The sequence below is a fragment of the Phyllostomus discolor genome, chromosome 12 (assembly GCF_004126475.2).
Source record: "Phyllostomus discolor isolate MPI-MPIP mPhyDis1 chromosome 12, mPhyDis1.pri.v3, whole genome shotgun sequence".
In the NCBI taxonomy this organism is placed as follows: domain Eukaryota; kingdom Metazoa; phylum Chordata; class Mammalia; order Chiroptera; family Phyllostomidae; genus Phyllostomus; species Phyllostomus discolor.
Window position 1 is genome coordinate 16,967,203 of NC_040914.2, and position 18,507 is coordinate 16,985,709.

General features: G+C 54.5%; 1 protein-coding gene across 1 annotated transcript; it reads left to right on the forward strand.

Moving 5' to 3' along the window:
* Positions 1-8,016: 8,016 nt before the first annotated feature.
* Positions 8,017-16,582, forward strand: GIPR (gastric inhibitory polypeptide receptor). The gene is made up of 13 exons (XM_028530155.2): positions 8,017-8,170; positions 8,587-8,686; positions 9,257-9,364; positions 9,900-10,003; positions 10,821-10,924; positions 11,126-11,270; positions 12,277-12,436; positions 12,642-12,702; positions 13,029-13,098; positions 13,234-13,322; positions 13,414-13,552; positions 15,675-15,716; positions 15,810-16,582. Exons 1-13 carry the CDS (start codon positions 8,090-8,092, stop codon positions 16,014-16,016), a joined length of 1,410 nt encoding a protein of 469 aa, XP_028385956.2. The 5' UTR covers positions 8,017-8,089; the 3' UTR covers positions 16,017-16,582.
* Positions 16,583-18,507: the final 1,925 nt, after the last annotated feature.

Here is an 18,507-nt window from a genome sequence, read left to right on the forward strand (position 1 = left end):
GTCTCGATCAGGGACTGGACCCACAACCTTCAAGCATCAGGATGACCCTCCAGCCAACTGAGCTACCCGGCCAGGGCCGAGCTTTATTTCCTTCTCCATGTTACAGATGAACAAATGGGCATGGAGCTGGTAAGATCATTTCAGGCCCCGGTACCACAGAAATAAGACAGAGTGACATGATCAGGGACAGGAGGGAGAGACTAACTTAGAGAGAGTGGGGCCAGGGAAGACCTATGTGAGGAAGTGATATCTGAGGTTAGATGTGAATAACGAGAAGGAAGTGATCACACATAGAGTTGACAGGGGGAGATTTCCAGGCAGACCACACAGTAAGTGCAAAGATCCAGAGGTGGGTGTGGGGTGTACCTGGGGGGACAGGAAGCCTGGCGAGAATGAAGCTGCAGAAGTCGATGAGGCCAGGAAGCTAGTGGGCCTGCCAGATTCTGTAGAGCCTGGAAGGCTGTGGGAAGATGTTGGCTGTTTGTCACTGTACCCAAGCCCCACCGAGGCCACAGATGTAAATCATGCGTGAGTACGGTGCCTGGCACACAGTAGGCACACATAAATGATAGCAATCCCTATTATTTCCCAGTGAATGCCTACTATGTAAGGCACCAAGGTTCTACTGACCTTAAAAATAAAAGCTGTTTTACCAGCGAAAATGGAAAATGACTTTATTTGGGAACAGTAAAAAATCACAATTTGGGACAAGCAAGCTACAGCAAAAGCCATAGGCAAGTCCAACAAACAAAGGAGAGGAATGTTATTTTATGGAGAAAAAGGAGGAAATTGGGAGGGGTTCTTTTGAATGAACATCCATTGAAGAAGAGCCAGAGTAGGGAGATGACAGTTTTTCATTGGCTGAGCTGCCAGGGTAGTCAATTTCCAGTAGGAGATGCAACGTACACCTGCTGGGCCCTGTGACTGATGATTCTTTCCTAGGGGATTCTTCTGGTGGGGTGTGTGATTGACACCTCTCCCTGTAATTGACAGACAGCAGCACTGTGCCAGCGCTCCCCCTTCTGGCCTCCCGGCTCCATTTCCGTGAGGTTTCCCTGTATTAATTTTCGCAATCAATAATGGGTTTCAAGTGGTGACCAAAATTGATGCGGGCCATCATTCTACGATCACAGCTAATTGTGTTACGACAGAAACAAAGCAGGAATTCACATTTCCTGCCTTCCAAACTCCCACTTCTCCCAACCTCCACCCTGGTGAGCTCAGATTCCAGGAGAGGGGACGTCGGACTCCTGCACACAGAACTCTGCAGCAGGCGGCAGGGTGCTGAGGGCTGCTCCTGGAGTGCCCCCAGAGGACTGTGGGAGCCCAGTCCTTGGGCGATCCACGCACAGGGAGGGGCTGTGGAACCACGGTGTGGTTGAGGGAACCGCCCGCAGGAGTTTAGGCTGGAGGCCTATGTGTTCACAAAGTATGGGGGTTGGTACACAAAGATGAGTTAGGCCTTGCCCTTGGGGTATCAGGATTCATAGGAACACAGTGACTTCGGCCAAGTAGCTTGGCTTTTCTTTCTCTGCAAAGCGGGAGCCATCCCAGCACCCACTTCCCAGGGAAGAAGAGCAGGTTCCATGAGCTCATGCCGGTTAAGTGCTCGCTGGGCACAGAGGCTTTGGGTACAGCTAATGGAGCCGATGTCATTACAAGGGCTTTCACAGGCAGGCGTGGGGAGGGGGCTGGAGGATGGGGGACAGGGCTCAGGGCCATGTTTTGTCTTTCCCTCTGCCTCTAGGCTCCCTTCTCCGCACTGCTTTCCTCTCTCATCTCTGTGTCTGTCTCTGAAATGGGGTCCTTGGTCCATTACTTATGAGCCACATCACCCTGAGCAAGCTACTTACCCTCTCTGAACCTCAGTCTCTTCATCTGGCAAAGAGAGATGCAAATCCTTTTGCTGAGAGTCTGTTATGAGGATTAAATGAGACACATACATGTAAAATGCCCATTATTTGGTACCTACTATTATTATTACCATGACTACTATTAATCTTTGACTTTGTTTTTTCTCTCGGCTTCTTTTTTTTTTTCCCTTTTCTGGCTCATTCTTTACTTGCGTTTCTCTTCTGTTAGTCTGTCTCCCTATTTGGGTCTGTGCCTAGGCTCCATGAGGCCAGGACAGGGGCTATCTCGGCCACCCGGGTTCCCAGCATCGCCACCCCAGGCCCTGATATGTACCCCGTACCCCAAATGAATGGAACCTTGGTCTCTGCCACACCATGTTGGGCAATGCTGGGGACCCAGAGCGACTGAGCCAGCCGCAGCCCTGCCCCCACAGACCTCACAGTCCAGGAGGGGAAATAATTATTCGTTGAATGAATGAATGAATGAGCCAACTTTGAGGTGGGCTGGGAAGAATCAAAAAATTGGGTGGAGGCATTCGAAGCAGAGAAAACTGTTAGAACCAAGGTTCGTGGGCGCTCTGGGAAGAGTTTGAAGAATTAAGAAGGCATGGAAAGAAAGCCTTGAAGGCCGTGGAAAGGAGCATGAGCCTTTCTCCTGAGGGCACTGGGGAGCCGTGGCAAGTTCTGGGCAGCGGTGGGACAGGGTCTGGTTTGTTCTTTAGCGTGACCACTCTCCCTTGCTGCCCTATCGGAGGGCGGGGCTGTGGAGAGATGGAAGGGAGAGAGGCCCGAATCGGGCAGGAGACCTCGGAAAGGTGGGCCCTGGGCCAGAGCAGGGGCTCCGTGGGGGAGGGGAAAGGGAAGAGTAACCAGATTCTACGAATAGAAACTTGGAGGAAAATGCCTTAGACCAGACTGCTCTCCTTGAGCTAGGAAACGGGCTTCAGGGCTCCCCCGCCGCCACCACCAGGGGGCAGCCAAGGCTACAAGTTTGAATTTCTCAGGGGTTCCTCCCAGGGCAGGGAGGTTTGCACCCGGATTTGGAGGTTGGGGGAGGTTGGAACTGGCTGTGGGGCCCCAGATGAGAACCCCTCTGCTCTTCTGTCCCCATCCTGGCTTCTCGGGCCCCTGCAGCCCCCACCCCACCAGCACGAGATTATGTCAACACAGACCCGCTGTTTCTGGCCAGGACAATATTTGTCCTCCGGATCTGGGGAGGTCTCTATGGAGACGTGCTGCAAGGGGGAGGGGAGGCTAGGTGGGGGGAGCAGTGCCCACCCCCGACCGGAAGGGGGCGAGAGGAGCTGGGCATCCTGCCTCATCTCTGTGGGATCCCGTCTGAGAGAGTTTACCCCCACATCATTCTATCTGCGTCCCAAGACTCGCTCTGTCTCTCTCCCCATCTCTCTTTCCCTCCCATCTCTCCATCTCTGCCTGCTTTTCTTTTTTTCTTTCTTTTTAAAGATTTTATTTATTTATTTTTTAGAGAGGGAAGGGAGGGAGAAAGAGAGACAGAGAGAAACATCAATGTGCGGTTGCTGGGGGCCGTGGCCTGCAACCCAGGTATGTGCTCTGACTGGGAATCGAACCTGCGACACTTTGGTTCGCAGCCCTTGCTCAATCCACTGAGCTACGCCAGCCAGGCCTCTGCCTGCTTTTCTGGTTACCTGCATCTCATGTCTCATCTCTCTGGGTCTCTTCCCCTGCCTTTTACTCCCTTTCCCTGGGTCCCCATCTCTATGTTTCTCCACGTCTCTGTCTGTCCGGGTGTCACGTCTCTATATCTCGGTTTCTTTAGAATCCTTGTCTCTCTCTGAGATGCCATGTTTTACCGTGTTTCTCTCTCTAGGTCCCCGTCTCTGGGTTCCCGTCTTCCTCTGGGTTGTGTGTGAGCGTGTGTGTCCCTGTCCCCAGAGCACTGTCGCTCTGCCTCCCTGGGCCTCTGGCACAGGCTTCAGTCTCCACCTCTCTCTGCCTTTCTCTGGATCCCCGTGTGTGCGAGTATGTCTCTCTCAGCCTGTCTCTCTATTGCTGTCTCTCACTCTCTGTGTCTCTGTCTCTGTCTCTGTCTCTCTCTCTCTCTCTCTTTGGGTCTCTGTCTTTCAGACCTCCTCTCAGCAGTCCTGAATCTCAGGGGGCCAGCTCAGCCTTCCATTTCTGGTCTCAGTCCCCACAGGGCACCCCCTCTCCCCATCCCTCTCTGCCTCATTTCTCCTGCACCATCTGCTGGCCCTCCAGGCCCCTGCCTGCTCCCTCAGGCTCTGCTTGGCTGGGCAGCCCCACGGGAGAGGCACAGGCCCTCCAGCTTCCTCCCCACATGGCATCCTGGGGTGGGGGCACTGCCTGCTCACTGCTGGGAGGTGGAGGGAGAGAACAACAGGCTAGAAACCCAGAACCAGGGCAATGGAGGGAGAGAAACAGGCAGACAGACATGCAGGGAGAAGATGGGGAAAACGGGAAGAGAAAGGAGAAAGTTTAAAGACAGGCAAAAGGAGTCTGATCTGGAGAAGGTGAGAGAGCAAGAGAAGTAAGCAGAGGAATGGAATGAAACTCAGGGCAGGGGTGGAGAGGAAAGACAGCCCGGCAAGCAAGAGAGGAAGACAGACAAACTGGGTGTGGGCTTGGAGAAAAGGGGATGGGGGATTCGAACCAGAGAGGGAGTGCGGGGATGGGGGCAGGTGGGGAGAAATGGACAGCAGAGAAGGAGAAGGGTGGGGGAAAGGGCACGGCTGCTTCTCTGCCTTCAGTTTCCTGAAGCCCTGAGCGTAGGAACTGGGGAGGCCACGCTGTCCCCTCCCCAGGTCTCCGGAGACTGCAGAGGGCCCCAGGAGAGCTGAGAAGAGTAGGGGGCCAGGCAGTGCTACCCAGGCACCTCCCCTCCTGCCCACCCGCCCGCCCTCTCTGCCCCCACTTTGTGCACTGTTCTGCTCTGTGCTGTCCTGGAACGGGTGGTGCAGGGCCGCAGGGCTCTCAGCCCAGCACGGCGCTCCTGCATCTCCACAGCTCCCGCCTTGCTCCTCTCCTCAGGGCCCCACACTTCAGGCCCCCTCTCCCTCCACCCCTCCCCATCTTCATCTCTCAACGTCTCCATCTCTGTTTCATTTTTAGAGAGGGAGGGAAGGGAGAAAGAGGGAGAGAAACATCAATGTGTAGTTGCCTCTCATGCGCCCTCATCTGGGGACCTGGCCCTCAACCCAGGCATGCGCCCAGACTGGGAAGCTAACCAGAGACCCCTTAGTTCGCAGGCTGGCGCTCAATCTACTGAGCGACACCAGCCAGGGCCCCTGGTTCCTCTTTTTTGTTCTCTGTGTATTTCTGTCAATTTCTATTTCTTTCTGCCTGTCTCTTTCTCTTGGTCTCTCTCATCTCTGTCTCTTCTTGTCTCTGTGCCTGTTCTTTCTCTATCCTTGGTTTCTTTTCCTCTTTCTCTCACCACCTCAATTTCTCTCCACTGCTTCCCCTCCCTCCTAGTCTCTTCCCTCCCCCATTCCAACCCCCCCCCCCCACCTTCCCAGCCCCAGCAGAGAGACGATCGCCCCCAGGCTCCCTGGGGACCAAGGAGAGACTCTCTCCCACCCCAGCCTCTCCCTGAGGTGCGGGGCAATCTCAGACTCGTTTCCCTCTCCAATCCATGAACTGAGCCTTTCCCAGGACCCAGAGGGCGCCAGGAATGTGGGGCAAAGAGCGGGGAGGCCATCTGGAGGCCAGGAAATCAGGACGCCCCCCATGTAACCCCCTCCCCCCACTAGCCTCCTTCTTCCAGCCTTGCCTCCTTCTCCTTCCAGCCTCTGGGGCTGCACCTCACGCCACCCCTTACTCCTGGCCTCTAGGCCTCAGTTTCCCCTCTGCACAATGGGCAGACTCGCCTCTGACCCACTTATCTCTTAGGTCCCAGGGGAGTGTGTGCTCTCGAATGTTGATAGCATGATGAATGTGCATGCATTGGTAGTTTGTATTAAATGGAGCCGAGAGCGCCGAGAGCTGGGACTCCGTTTCTAAGCCTTCCCCTGACATGTACACATGCCTGTCATATTTTAGGGCAAAGGAAGAGTCTGGAAGTGGGGACTGTGAGATGCAGGAGTCAGTGGTGATTGTGACCCTGAGACCACGTGAGGCTGTGGGTCCCTGTGGGATCCTGTGGGACCGTGGGGTGATGCTGTGTGATCCGCTGTGACTTTTGAGGGTGAGAGAGGCTGTGATGGAGAGAGTTGTGTGTCTGTACAACCACGGCACTAGAGGTGACTGTGAGGGTGACAGCCTGACAGTGTGCTGCTGGGAGTCTGAGAGAGTGTGTGCCTTGGTGACAGTGTGGGGGGTGTCACTGCAGTGGTGACGTGACTATGTGAAGTGTGTGAAATGCCGGGAGAGAGCTCATGGGCGTGGCTGTGTGACATTGTGAGTTATTACCTATTGTGTGTCATTGAAGGGTTATAGGGCTGTGTGAGGAACCATGTAACTGTGTTTATTTAGTCAACAATCATTCTTTGAGCCTTTCTGCTTGGTGCCCAAACCTGTGCCGAGTGATGCTGGGGACCCAGAGGTGCCCTGGGCCTGTCTTCAGGGGGCACACAGGCCAATGCACCACAGATGGTGGCGTGTCCGTGATGTGGCCTGGTGACTGTGCGAACATGTGTGAATCATGCAGCATCGCTGGAAGCGTGGAAAGTTGCAATCATGTCCACGCCCCAGGACGTGTGGCTCTGTGTCCCTGTGGATGAATGCCAACCTGGGGGTGGGAGACCTGAGCTCTCTGCGTGGGACTGCACATCGCACAGCTGCGAACACGCGTGAGGAACACGTTCTGTGAGGAGCAGGGTGTGGCACTCTGTGCTGAGCCTCTCTGTGTCTCAGTTAGTGGGACTGTGTGTGACACCGTGTGTGTGACTTCAGGACTGCCTGAGACTCTGAGGGCGACGGCTGGCTGGGACGGTGTGAGAGACTCCCTGGGGGGAGGGTCTCCAGGATGATGACTCCACGACTGCTCTCTCGTGTGACCTTGAGTGACTGTGGCTCTCACAGGCGACCGGCCCCTGCTCCCCCTTCCTGTTCCCCCCGCCAGCCTGGCCCCGCCCCCTCCCACCACCACAGGCTGTCGCCTCTTCCAGAGCCCAGGCACCGCAGTGGAGGCAGCAGCAGAGGCCGCAGCAGGACAGGTGAGGGCTCCCCCAATCCCAGCCCAACCCCTCTACCTACCCCCATGGCCCCCTCACGTCTCTGGGTCCCTCTCTCTTAGCCTATGCCTTTCTCTCTTTCTCTCTCTCTCTCTCTCTCTCTCTCTCTCCCTGCCCACGGTCTCTAACCTCCTGTCTGTCTGTCTCTCTGAATCATCCCAATCTCTGTCTCCCAATCTCTGTGCCACCTCTACATGGCTCTGTAACCTTTGCCTCTTCCCCCATTGTGGTCTGTCTCTGTGTCTCTGTCTCCTCTTTATCTCCCAGCCCACATTTTTGCCTGTTTCTCGGCCTTTTGGTCCCTGGCCCTTGCTGTGACTCCCTAATTTGCGTGACTGCTGTCTGTGGGCTGGTCTGAGACGCCCCCTGCCTCGCCTTTCCCCACATGGTGCTGGGTGGGGGCTGTTCCGAGTAGACAGACTTCCAGGCACGGGGGGGGGGGGGGGGGGGGCCCGCAGACCTAAGTCCGAGGTCGGACGCCTCTCCGGTGCGTAAGAGGAGGGAGTCCCATGCGTTCTGGGCTTTACCCACAGCGGGGAAAGTTTCGTAAGGTCGGGTTTCTAACCGTGATTTGAAAACCCTTTGCGCTCCGAGAGTGGCAACTCCAAGGGTCATTTCAAGCTCCATGCCCGACGGCTTCTGCGCCCTCCTCTCCAAGACGTCCCCAGGTTCCCCGGAGCCTCCACGTCCAGATTCCCGGTGACATTAGCACTTCCGCCGGGCTCAGCTCTAGGGCAACCACGCCCTCAGCAAACAACCCCCTCCCCTTTCAGCGCCGCCGCTGCACTCACTCCGGCAATAGCCGGGGGCGGGCCCGGGAATCACGTGTCGGGTTCCAGCCTCACCCCCACCCACGCGTCTCTCCCACTGCCCCCAAATCATCACGCGTGGGGACGGCAGGGGACGCTGCCTCTGAGTCCGTGTGTATGAACCCCGGGGTGGCGGGAGGCTGGGGGCGGGGGGGGGGGGGGGGGCTCGGGGCTCCTGACCCTGCCCCCCGACCCTCCAGGCCGGCTGCCCCCGCGTGACCTGACCCTTCGCCGCCCATGCGCCGCCGCCCGCACCATGCGGAGCTGTCCGCCCTGGAGGCTGCTGCTGCTGCTGCTGCTGCTCTCGCTGTGGGGGCCGCTGCTCCACAGGGCGGAGGTGAGGACCCTAGGAGCCACGAGAGTTCAAGGCTTGGAGGGCGGTCTGGGACCAGTTTTACGTCTTCCCCCACTGCAGAGAGAGGGAAGACTGCCCTGCTGGTCCAGGTTCAAGTTTGGATGGTTGTTTCTAATCCCTCCTCTTTCCCTCGCAAACCCTCCTGATTATGTCCAGCCGCCACGCCCCCTACTGTTCCTGAAGGTTTTCAGTCCCCCCCCCCCCCGCCCTCCAGTAACTCCCCTGGTGGTGTCTAGGCGCCCCTCAAGAGATAGAAGAGTTTTCTCAGCCACCCAAGACTCCGGGGCTGACAGGACAGCCCCCCAAATCTCTCTAGGGCTTTTGCCCGCACGAACCATGCAGCCTGGGAGCGGAGGCCGGTCGGGGGGTGGGGGGTCCTCCCTCCTGTTTTTCCTTAGACAGGCTCTGAGGGGCAGACGGCGGGGGAGCTGTACCAGCGCTGGGAACGCTACCGCTGGGAGTGCCAGGAGACGCTGGAAGCCGCGGGGCCCCCAGCAGGTGTGACTGGGGAGAAGGCGGGCTGGAGGGGAGGGGATGGGCTGGGGGTATGGGAAAGGCTAGGGTTCAGAGGGGTGGGCTTGAGGCGGTCCTAGTATTAAAAGGCAGGGCCTGACAGAGTTGTCTGGGACAGATACGGGCTGGGGCTGGGTCTGGGGCTGGGTCGGGGAGGTCTGGGTGGGCTTGGCCTCGGTGGGAAGGGCCTAGACCTGAGTGCCAGGCAACTCAGATTAGTGCCAGAAGCCTGGGAGGAAGCTTGTAACGGGCGGGGTCTTCGGGGTTGCTGCACTGGGTGGGTGAAGCCTGAAGTGACCTGCGAAGGACTTGGGGGTGGAGCCTAGGAAGGGCGGAGTGGGGAGGCACCTGCGATGCGAACTTGCTGGGTGGAGAGCCCATAGTAGGGCTAAAAGGGTGGACGGGGCTGGGGTCTTGTGGGCGGAGCCATGGCGAAGCTGGGAAGGCCCACTCCAGGTGGGCGGGCCTAGGGCAGGGCTTGTGTGTGTAAGGAAGAAGCGTCATGCCCGAGGTGCAGTAGGTCCACTCGATGTCTGGCCCTCGCGCCCACCCCAGGCCTCGCCTGTAATGGGTCCTTCGATATGTACGTCTGCTGGGACTACGCCGCGCCCAACACCACTGTCCGTGCGTCCTGCCCCTGGTACCTGCCCTGGCACCGTCACGGTGAGGTGCTCCCTGGACCGCGGGCCCTTCCTGACACAAACAGCTCCTAACCCTTGCCCCACACACCACTTCCCCAAAACTCACCTACACCCCATCTCTTGCTCCTCTCTTTCCAGCTGGGTGCCCCCTCCGTCTGTCCAACCCTGGCTGGGCCGCCGTGATCCTGGCTCTGCCTGATTACGCCCCTTCTCTGTCTCTACCTGTCCCAGGACCACCCGCTTCTTATTTTCTCCCCTTTTTCTGAATATGTCTCTGGGCATCCTGGTCTTCCTTTCCTAACTAGCTATGCGGTCCAGGGCAGTTTGTTTAACTTCTTTATGCCTCAGTCTCCTCATCTGTAAATGGGATTGATGACAGTACCAATTTCATAGGCTTCTTATGAATATGAAATTAATCCTGTGTAAAATCCCACATAATTGAGGGCTTACCCTCTTCATCATCACATTGGCTGTCTCTCTCTGCCTTTGTCTCACAAGTGGTCCTTCTGTCTCCCTGTCTCTGTGTGCCTCTGATCCCCTCCCTTGATTCCCCACAGTGGCTGCAGGCTTTGTGCTTCGCCAGTGTGGCAGTGATGGCCAGTGGGGACCTTGGAGAGACCATTCTCAGTGTGAGAACCCAGACAAGAATGGGACCTTCCAGGTAAGAAGAGGTGACATTCAGTTTGGATGTCCAGAGAGAGGTAAAGAGGCGGCCCCCTCAGATCAAGCCTGAACCCCCTGTATTGTTCGTGATTCAGGGTTCCAAGTGATAGAAACTCTGCTTAAACTCGCTTGATGGAGAATAAAACGTATTTACTTACACAGCTTCAGGCACAGCTGGATCTAGGTGCTGGAACTGTGTTGTTGCACATCTTTTTTTGGTTCACCATATTGTGCCTATGTTTTTCTCTACACTGGTCTCACTTTTTCTGTGGAGTGGAAAGCATTTTCCCCTTTAACACTGGGCTCACACCCCAGCCACCAGGCAGCACCTCAGGGAGACTGAGCTTCATTCTCAATGGTTCCAGCATAATGTCCTAGGATTGCCTTTTGGGAAATTTTATTTTTCAATTGCAGTTGACATTCAATATTATTTATATTAGTTTCAGGTGTACAGTGTAGTAGTTAAACAATCATACAATTTACAAAGTGATCCCCTCAATATTTAAGTACCCCCCTGGCTCCACACTCACAGGACTGATGACTCTTAATGCCCTGGTTTGGGTCCAATGCCCACCCTGGACTAACCACTCTATAGGAGAGAGTGTGTGGGAGAAGGGTGTTAGAGTGCTCTGATTGGCTGGTCTCACATCCAGCCCTGGAGCTGAGCGGTGGCGTTAGCCCCACTCAGACAAGGGTAGTTGGATCCTCAAGAGAAAACTGAGGTGCTGGGCAAGAAGAGCAGATGTCCGTCTGGCCCCTTCTGGTCCTGGGGAGAAAGCTGAGTTCTCTTCCTGTGTCTTCCCCACACCCCCCAGGACCAAAGGCGGATCTTGGAGCGGCTACAGGTGGTTTACACCGTGGGCTACTCCCTGTCCCTGGCCGCACTGCTGCTAGCCCTGCTCATCTTGGGTTTCTTCAGGTGGGACCCCCAGCCGTGAGGGGCAGAGGCCGAGACTGAGCCTCTGTTTGGCGAGTAAGATGGGGTGGTCAGGCTCCACCAGCAACAAGCTCCCACCCACTGGTGGTTCTGTGGGAAGAATGGCTGGGAGGTGGTTTAAGGGGCTCTGTGTGGCCAAGGACAGGTCTCCAGGAGTCCCCAGACTGCGTCCCAAACCCGCAGGCGGCTGCACTGCACTCGCAACTACGTCCACATCAACCTGTTCATGGCGTTCATGCTGCGGGCGGCAGCCATCCTCACCCGGGACCGGCTGCTGCCTCCGCCGGGCCCCGCCCCTGGGGGCCAGGCCCCTGTTCTGTGGAACCGGGTGAGCACCATCCTTCTCCTCCTCAGACTGGGATTCTGCCCACTGTAGCAGGCTAGGCGGCTCCCCTTCTATTAACTACCCCCTACACTATAAGTTTTTCTGTCTCTTGACCACTCCAAATGCTTTTGGAGAGGGACTCTCAACTCAGCCCCCTCCATTGTTGACTCCATCACTTCCTTGATGGGAAATTTCCATTCTCTTTCACTGTATTACCAGTCTTTGGACTTTTCCACCACTGAGAGAGTCTCGTGCTGGAGGTGAGGGGGAGACAGGATGGGAGAAAGCAGCTTGTAAGGGGGGATTTGATTGATCCCTGTTAGCTACTAAGAGACAAGGAGAGAGAGGCCAGAGGCTGAGGACAGAGGTGAGAAAAACTATCTGGGAGCCACTTGGCCCACGCCAGTTGTTAGGACGCGGGGGGCGGGATCCACATGCTGGTGGGCAAGAAGGGGTGATGGGGTGGCAGAAACCTTTGGATAGGTGGAGTAATTGAGTTCACTTCTCAGAAGGAGAGAGGCCAAAGAAGCTGTATTTGGGAGAGTCTGGGAGAACTTTGATAGCGAGGTGGAAGATCCCAATTGTTTAAGAGGTCAGAGTGGGAGAGTTCATACAGGGTGAGAGAAATCAGCCACAAGTACTGTCCTTTGGTAATGTGGAGTGGGAGAACATTTGATGACAAGAGATAGGGGTGGGCCCTGGCTGGTGTGGCTCAGTAGACTGAGCGTGGCCTGCAAACCAAAGGGTCCACAGTTCGATTCCCAGTCAGGGCACACACTTGGGTTTTGGCCAGATCCCCAGTAGGGGGCGCATGAGAGGCAACCACACATTGATGTTTCTCTCCCTCTCTTCCTTTCTTTCCCTCTCTCTAAAAAGAAATAAATGAAATCTTAAAAAAGAAAGAAAGAGAGAAAGAAAGAAACATGGGTGGAAGGACGACCAGGTGGAGGAAAGCTTGGGGACACCAGCAGCTCTAACTGCCCCCTCCCCATGTCTGGTCACGCCTTAGGCTATAGCCACCTGCAGAACAGCCCAGATCGTGACCCAGTACTGCGTGGGCGCCAGCTACACGTGGCTACTGGTGGAGGGCATTTACCTGCACAGCCTCCTGGTGCTCATGGGAGGCCCCAGTGGGGGTCACTTCCGCTGCTACCTGCTCCTCGGCTGGGGTGAGCCCCGATCCCGTCCCCTGCCCAGCCCAGTGCACCAGAGCTCCCTGACTACCCTGCTGGTCTGCCTCGAGGTGTCTCGTCCTCTCTCTAGCCGGTTGCCTCCCACCTCGGCCGGGGAATTCCGCGGGTCTTGGGCCAGACGGGCCCGTGCGCGTGCTGACAGCTGCGGCGGGGTGGGGGGCGGGGGTCGGGGTCTGCACAGGGGCCCCCGCGCTTTTCGTCATTCCCTGGGTGATCGTCAGGTACCTGTACGAGAACACGCAGTGAGTCGCGGGTCCTGGGCCTGGCCTGGGAGTTGGGCGGGGCTTTGAGGCACGTGGGTGGGTGTGGTGGAAACGTGGGGTGGTTCTGATGGCTTCCGGGGGCTTGGAGGGACCGTGGGTGGGGGTCTAGAAAAATGGCAGCTTGGAAAGATTGTGTCTGAGGACTACTGGAAGGGGCGGGAATGAGGGCGGGGCCAGCATAGTAACAGGCGGGGTTTAAAGAATGTGGGTGTGGCATTGAGGAAGATGGGAGGAGCCTGGAGAGTGAATACTTGACCTGTGCCTCTAGCGGTTGCAGCCTCTTAGCTTTAAAATCCTTCCTCCAGGTGCTGGGAGCGGAACGAGGTCAAGGCCATTTGGTGGATCATACGCACCCCTATCCTCCTGGCCATTTTGGTACGGCCGGTCCTGCCTCCTCCAGGCTGTCTTTAGGGATTTCTATCCTGGGAAGAGGGGCACCACCCTCTACCTCCCAGAACAGGATCCGGCTGGCTCAGTCTCTCTCTCCATCCCCGCCCCCCCCCCCCGCAGATTAATTTTTTCATCTTTATCCGTATTCTTGGCATACTCGTGTCGAAGCTGAGGACACGGCAGATGCGCTACCGGGACTACCGGTTGAGGTAGGGAAGGGAGGGGGATAAGTAGGGAATAAGGGCCGGGCTTGAGATGGGGACCGGGGGCCACAGGACCGCTGCCACCCTGTCCCCTTAGGCTGGCTCGCTCCATGCTGACGCTGGTGCCCTTGCTGGGTGTCCACGAGGTGGTGTTTGCTCCCGTGACGGAGGAACAGGCCCGGGGCCACCTGCGCTTCGCCAAACTGGGCTTTGAGATCTTCCTCAGCTCCTTCCAGGTGCTCAGGCTGGGTGCGGGGACTACACCCATCCACTGGGCCCTTCTCCCCGGAGAGGCTGGAGGGTTACAGCCATCCTCTGGCGCAGCCGCTGAGGGGGTGTGGCGATGGAACTTTGTTCATACGTTCTACACAAAATACTGAGCGGGTGCTGTCCTGAGCGGAGGAAGCAGCAGGGACCAAGACAGGAGACGGGTGGCATCAGCAGTACCGCCTCCGGATGAAGACCTAGGGCTTTAACACCTGACAGGGCTGGGGCCACATTGGGGCCCGGCACTTAAACAGCTCGGTGGCCTTCACCTGCAGGTCAGAGCTGGGGTAGGCCAGAGAATTACTTAAAGTGTAAATGGAAGGAGGCCCTAGCTCCAAAATTAAAGGCTGACCTTGCACTTGCTTGCCCTAACCCGAGTCCCCAGCCTGCGGTACCTCCTTCGGCCCAGTTTTCTCATCTCTAAAGTGGGACCCCACAAGCATGTTCATTTCATTAAATTCAGCAAACATTGATTGAATATTTACTTTGTGCTAAGCACTTTCCCAAGCTCACTGTGGGTATACGACCAAGAACCAAATGGTCTCTACCCTCTAGTGAGCGAGACAGATGCTAACACACCATGTAAGTATTAGGTTTGCCAAAAAGTCCATTTAGTTTTTTTCCATAAAAGACACATTTTTGATTTTCACCAATAACTTTATTGATTTGGATATTATGAGTATGTCCAGTATCTCCCGCTACTGGCTTCTAGTGGGTAGAGGCCAGGGGTGCTGCTAAACATCTTCCAATGCATAAGACAGCCCCACAGCAAAGAATTATTTGGCTAAATCTTAATATTCCCAACAAATTTTGCAAACCACTTTTGACACATTCGATCAGCCACAGCACCTTCTCCATACATTGTACAAATCTTTTTTTTTTTTTTTTGCATTTCAGTTTCATTTTTACCTTTCTTGCAATTTTGGCATAAAATGCCAAAAATGTTGCATTATTTTCTTCCATCTTCAACATTAAAATGGCTGTACAAAAACTCACCAATTTTGGTAAGTTTTTTAAATGCACACTGATATGACAGCTGTCCTAATATAATGTAACCAAATTGTTTTGAATGAAATTAAAGACAACGAAGCACTACTAGAGCCATCCTACAGAAAAAACTAAATAAACTTTTTTGGCCAACCCAATAAAACATACAGAATGGCAGGTGTTAAGATATGCCTGGGAGGGGCAAGAAAATAGAGGTGAGCGTCAGATGAAGGGCGGGGTTGTAGGCAGGGGATCAGGGAAGACCTCCCTGAGAAGAAGATTTTGGAGCAGAGACAGGAAGGAGGGGAGGGAACAAGCGAGGCAGATACTTGGGGAAAACGTTTCAGTAAGAGAAACCTTAAGGGTAAGGCCCCTGAGGTGGAGCGAGGGTCTGTCACTACGGAGGCTGGCGAGCCCAAAGCAGTGGGAGCCAGGGAGAGAGAAGACAAGTAATAGCTTACCAGTGGCACATGTAAATGATTGATTTGTATTAACTTACACAGTGATTTATTATTCATTATACATATGAGTGTATTTTATATTTATTTAAATTTCTATGTGAAACATATCCAAATTGAAAACAAATGATTATTAAAACTATTAATAATTTATCATCAATAATTAAAATTAACATCAACAACTATAATAACTCATTTGTTAATCATCGATAATGATTATATAATATATAACAATGGAAAGAGAAGTTATAATAAAATTAAGAAAAAGCTTTAACACTATGTGCCAGGCACTACAGCTTCTTGCATATTAATACCTGAATTCTCTCACCACCACCACTGTATTACCCCACTTTCCAGATGAAGAAACTGAGGCACGGGGGGCTTAAGCAGCTTGCCCAAGTGGGATAGAAAGTAGGGAAGTGGTTATCACATGCGGGGTCCTTTTTATTGTTCAGCAAACCAGACAGGGCAAGGGGTGGGGAGAGCAAGTGTGGGAGCGGGGAGCCAGGGAGAAGGTGACTACAAAAGTTTAGGACTAGGTAGCGGCAGCCGAGGTGGTCTGGGGCCTGGCAAGGGTCCAAGCTTTAAAAGGGTGTTTATAATCCTGCCCTCAACCCCCGATTTAACCCCGCGCCTTCTTTGACAGGGCTTGCTGGTCAGCTTCCTCTACTGCTTCATCAACAAGGAGGTAGGGAGAGCCCAGGCCCTCCGCCCGCGCCCTCTGGCGGCCGCGCTGGGAACGGCGTGCTGAGCACCGCCTCTGAGCGCCGTCCCGTTGCAGGTGCAGTCGGAGATCCGCCGTGGCTGGCACCGCTGCCGCCTGCGCCGCAGCCTCGGCGACGAGCCGCGCCAGCCCCCGGAACATGCCTCTTCGACCCTGCCGTTGGGCTCGGGATCCCGCCAGATCGCAACTGGCCACACCCTGTCCTCAGGGAACCTTCCAGGGCCTGGGGATGAGGCTGGCCAGGCCTTGGAAAGTTACTGCTAGGCGGCGGGATTCCTGCGACCGTTCAGTTAGCATGTATTCATTGAGTGTCCACTGTGTACCCTGCCCCTTGTGGAGGGCGCTGGGGAAATGGGGGCTGGGTGGGGGGAGGAAACAGAAGACAAGGTCCCTACTCTAGAGTACACAACTGAGTGGGGGGAAGCAGACCGTGAAGACAGTACAAGTTATATATACACTGTGGAATGGCTTACGCAGAAAAATTAGAAGGGTGCCTAGGGTGGTCAGGGAAGGCATCTCTGAGGAGGTGACATTTAAGCCACGATTACAAGCGGTGAAGGAGACAGCTTTGGAGAGAACTGGCAGGCAAGATTCTAGGCAGAAGGAACAGCACCTGCAGAGGCGCTAGGGCAGGAAGGAGCTTGGCCTTGTGAACAGAGGTGGCTTTCACGGCTGGAGTGGAGATGAGTCAGAGCCAACAAATGCAGACAGTGGGCAGGGGTACAAGAGTTGGGATTTATTCCAGGTGCACTGAAAATTCTTAGCAGGAGCGTCTCATGGGCTAATGTATTTTTAATTTATTTAATTTATTTATTTTTAGAGGGGAAGGGAGGGAGAAAGAGGGAGAGAAACATCAATGTGTGGTTGCTTCCCATGCACCTTGTACTGTGGACCAGGCCTGCAACCCAGGCATGCGCCCTGATTGGGAATCGAACCGGCAACCCCCTGGTTCACAGGCCAAGCTCAATCTACTGAGTCACACCAGCCAGGGGCTAATATTTTAAACAGAACCTTCTGTCTGCCCTGTGGGGGAACAGATTGTTAGAGGCAGCAGAAGCGGGAGCCCAGTGAGGGCACTGCAGGTGGGAGGGGATGATGGCTGAAGCAGGGTGGTGGCCATGGAGGGTGTGAGCAGCTGGACTCTGGAGCTATTTTGATGGTAAAGCTGAGCATTTGGCAAGGGATTGCATGAGCAACATTTGGCAAGGAGAGAAGTCCGGGAAGGCTGGTAGGTTTGAGACTGTGGAGAGAGGAGAGAGTTGGGAGGCTGCGTTTGGGGTGGGGTGAACCAAGAGTGCTCTTTGGACATGTCAAGCTGGGACTAAGAGCCTGGAGCTCATGAGAGGTTAGAGTGGGAGACAGAAGTGTGAGCCCACTGGGTGTAGAAAGGATTCAGTGTGCAGATGCAGGCCTCGGCTGAGACCTGACATCCCGAGGCCAGGACCATGGCTAGGTGGGGAGTGTGGCTGCACATCTCCACCCTCCTGGGGACCCCCCAGGGCATGGGGAGAACTGGGGGGAACAAAGAGCCACAATGTTGCTGGACCACCTATACACATGTAAAACCCTCACTTTTAAATCCTTTACCCCCACAGCTACTCACAGATTCAGTTAGTACCTGGGTGTTGTTGATTATTTTCCTTGGGTCTCCAGCTCCCTGGACAGATGAACTTGGAGTTCTTTAAGCACGAGGTGGCCTTGCTGGGCCCCCTTTGTGGGTTCTGGGAGGGTAAGGCCCCAGGGCAGGGCCCTTGTAAATAAAGCATGACAAAAAACTTGTGTGTTTTTAATCCTTATCCAAGGATATGTCTATTGATTTTAGAGAGAGGAAGGGAGAGAGACATCGATCTAACCCACAACCTAGGTATGTGCCCTGGCCGGCAATCAAACCCAAAATTTTTTGGTATACTAGATGTTGCCGCAATCGTGCCACCTGGCCACGACAGCAGTTGTGGGGGTGTGTGTGTGTGTGTGTGTGTGTGTGTACCTTTCTGGTCAGGCCTCAAAACAAAATGACTGAGACAGGATGTGTGGCTGGGAACCTGTGGTGGTCACACCCCCCAGAGGGTAGCACTGCTCATCCTGTCACGCATTGCCATGTAACGTGGACATCCACTTGAACATGGTGCTGCCACTGTCCACTCGGTGTCAGAGAGCTGCAATCGAAAACGTTTGTGTGACCTGATGCTTACTTATAAACATTTGCAGTGTATATAGTTAAGATTACATGTGTGAGCCCCGGCTGGTGTGGCTTAATGGATTGAATGCTGGCCTGCAAACCAAAGGATCACCAGTTCGATTCCCAGTCAGGGCACATGCCTGGGTTGTGGGCCAGGTCCCTAGCATGGGGAGTGTGAAAAGCAACCATACACTGATATTTCTCTTGCTCTCTTTCTCCTCCCTTCCCCTCTCTAAAAATAAATAAAAATTTAAAAAATTACGTGTGTGGGCCAAACATTTTCTGAGGGCTGCCTCTCTAGGAAGGTAGTATTAAGAGTGAAGCTGCAAGCCTCAAGTCTTCAAATCAAGAGTCTGATTATTTGGTTATTGAGTACCTAGCTGTGGAAGGTTACATATATTTACATATAACCATTTTTATTTAATTTTATTTTTAACCATATTTTACATGTTTTGCTATTTTAACCAAAAAAGAGTAAAACTATAGGAAACATCCTGGTTCAAATCTTAGTCTGGCTACTTATTAGCTGTGTGACTTGGAGAAAGTTCTCAGTGTCTCTGTGCCTCTACTCCCTCT

Coding starts and splice junctions, on each gene's coding strand:
- GIPR (XM_028530155.2), top strand. CDS start 8,090: ATGCGGAGCTGTCCGCCCTGGAGGCTGCTGCTGCTGCTGCTGCTGCTC. Junction 10,925..11,125: donor CTCATCTTGGGTTTCTTCAG/GTGGGACCCCCA, acceptor CCAAACCCGCAG/GCGGCTGCACTGCACTCGCA. Junction 12,437..12,641: donor CTACCTGCTCCTCGGCTGGG/GTGAGCCCCGAT, acceptor GGGTCTGCACAG/GGGCCCCCGCGCTTTTCGTC.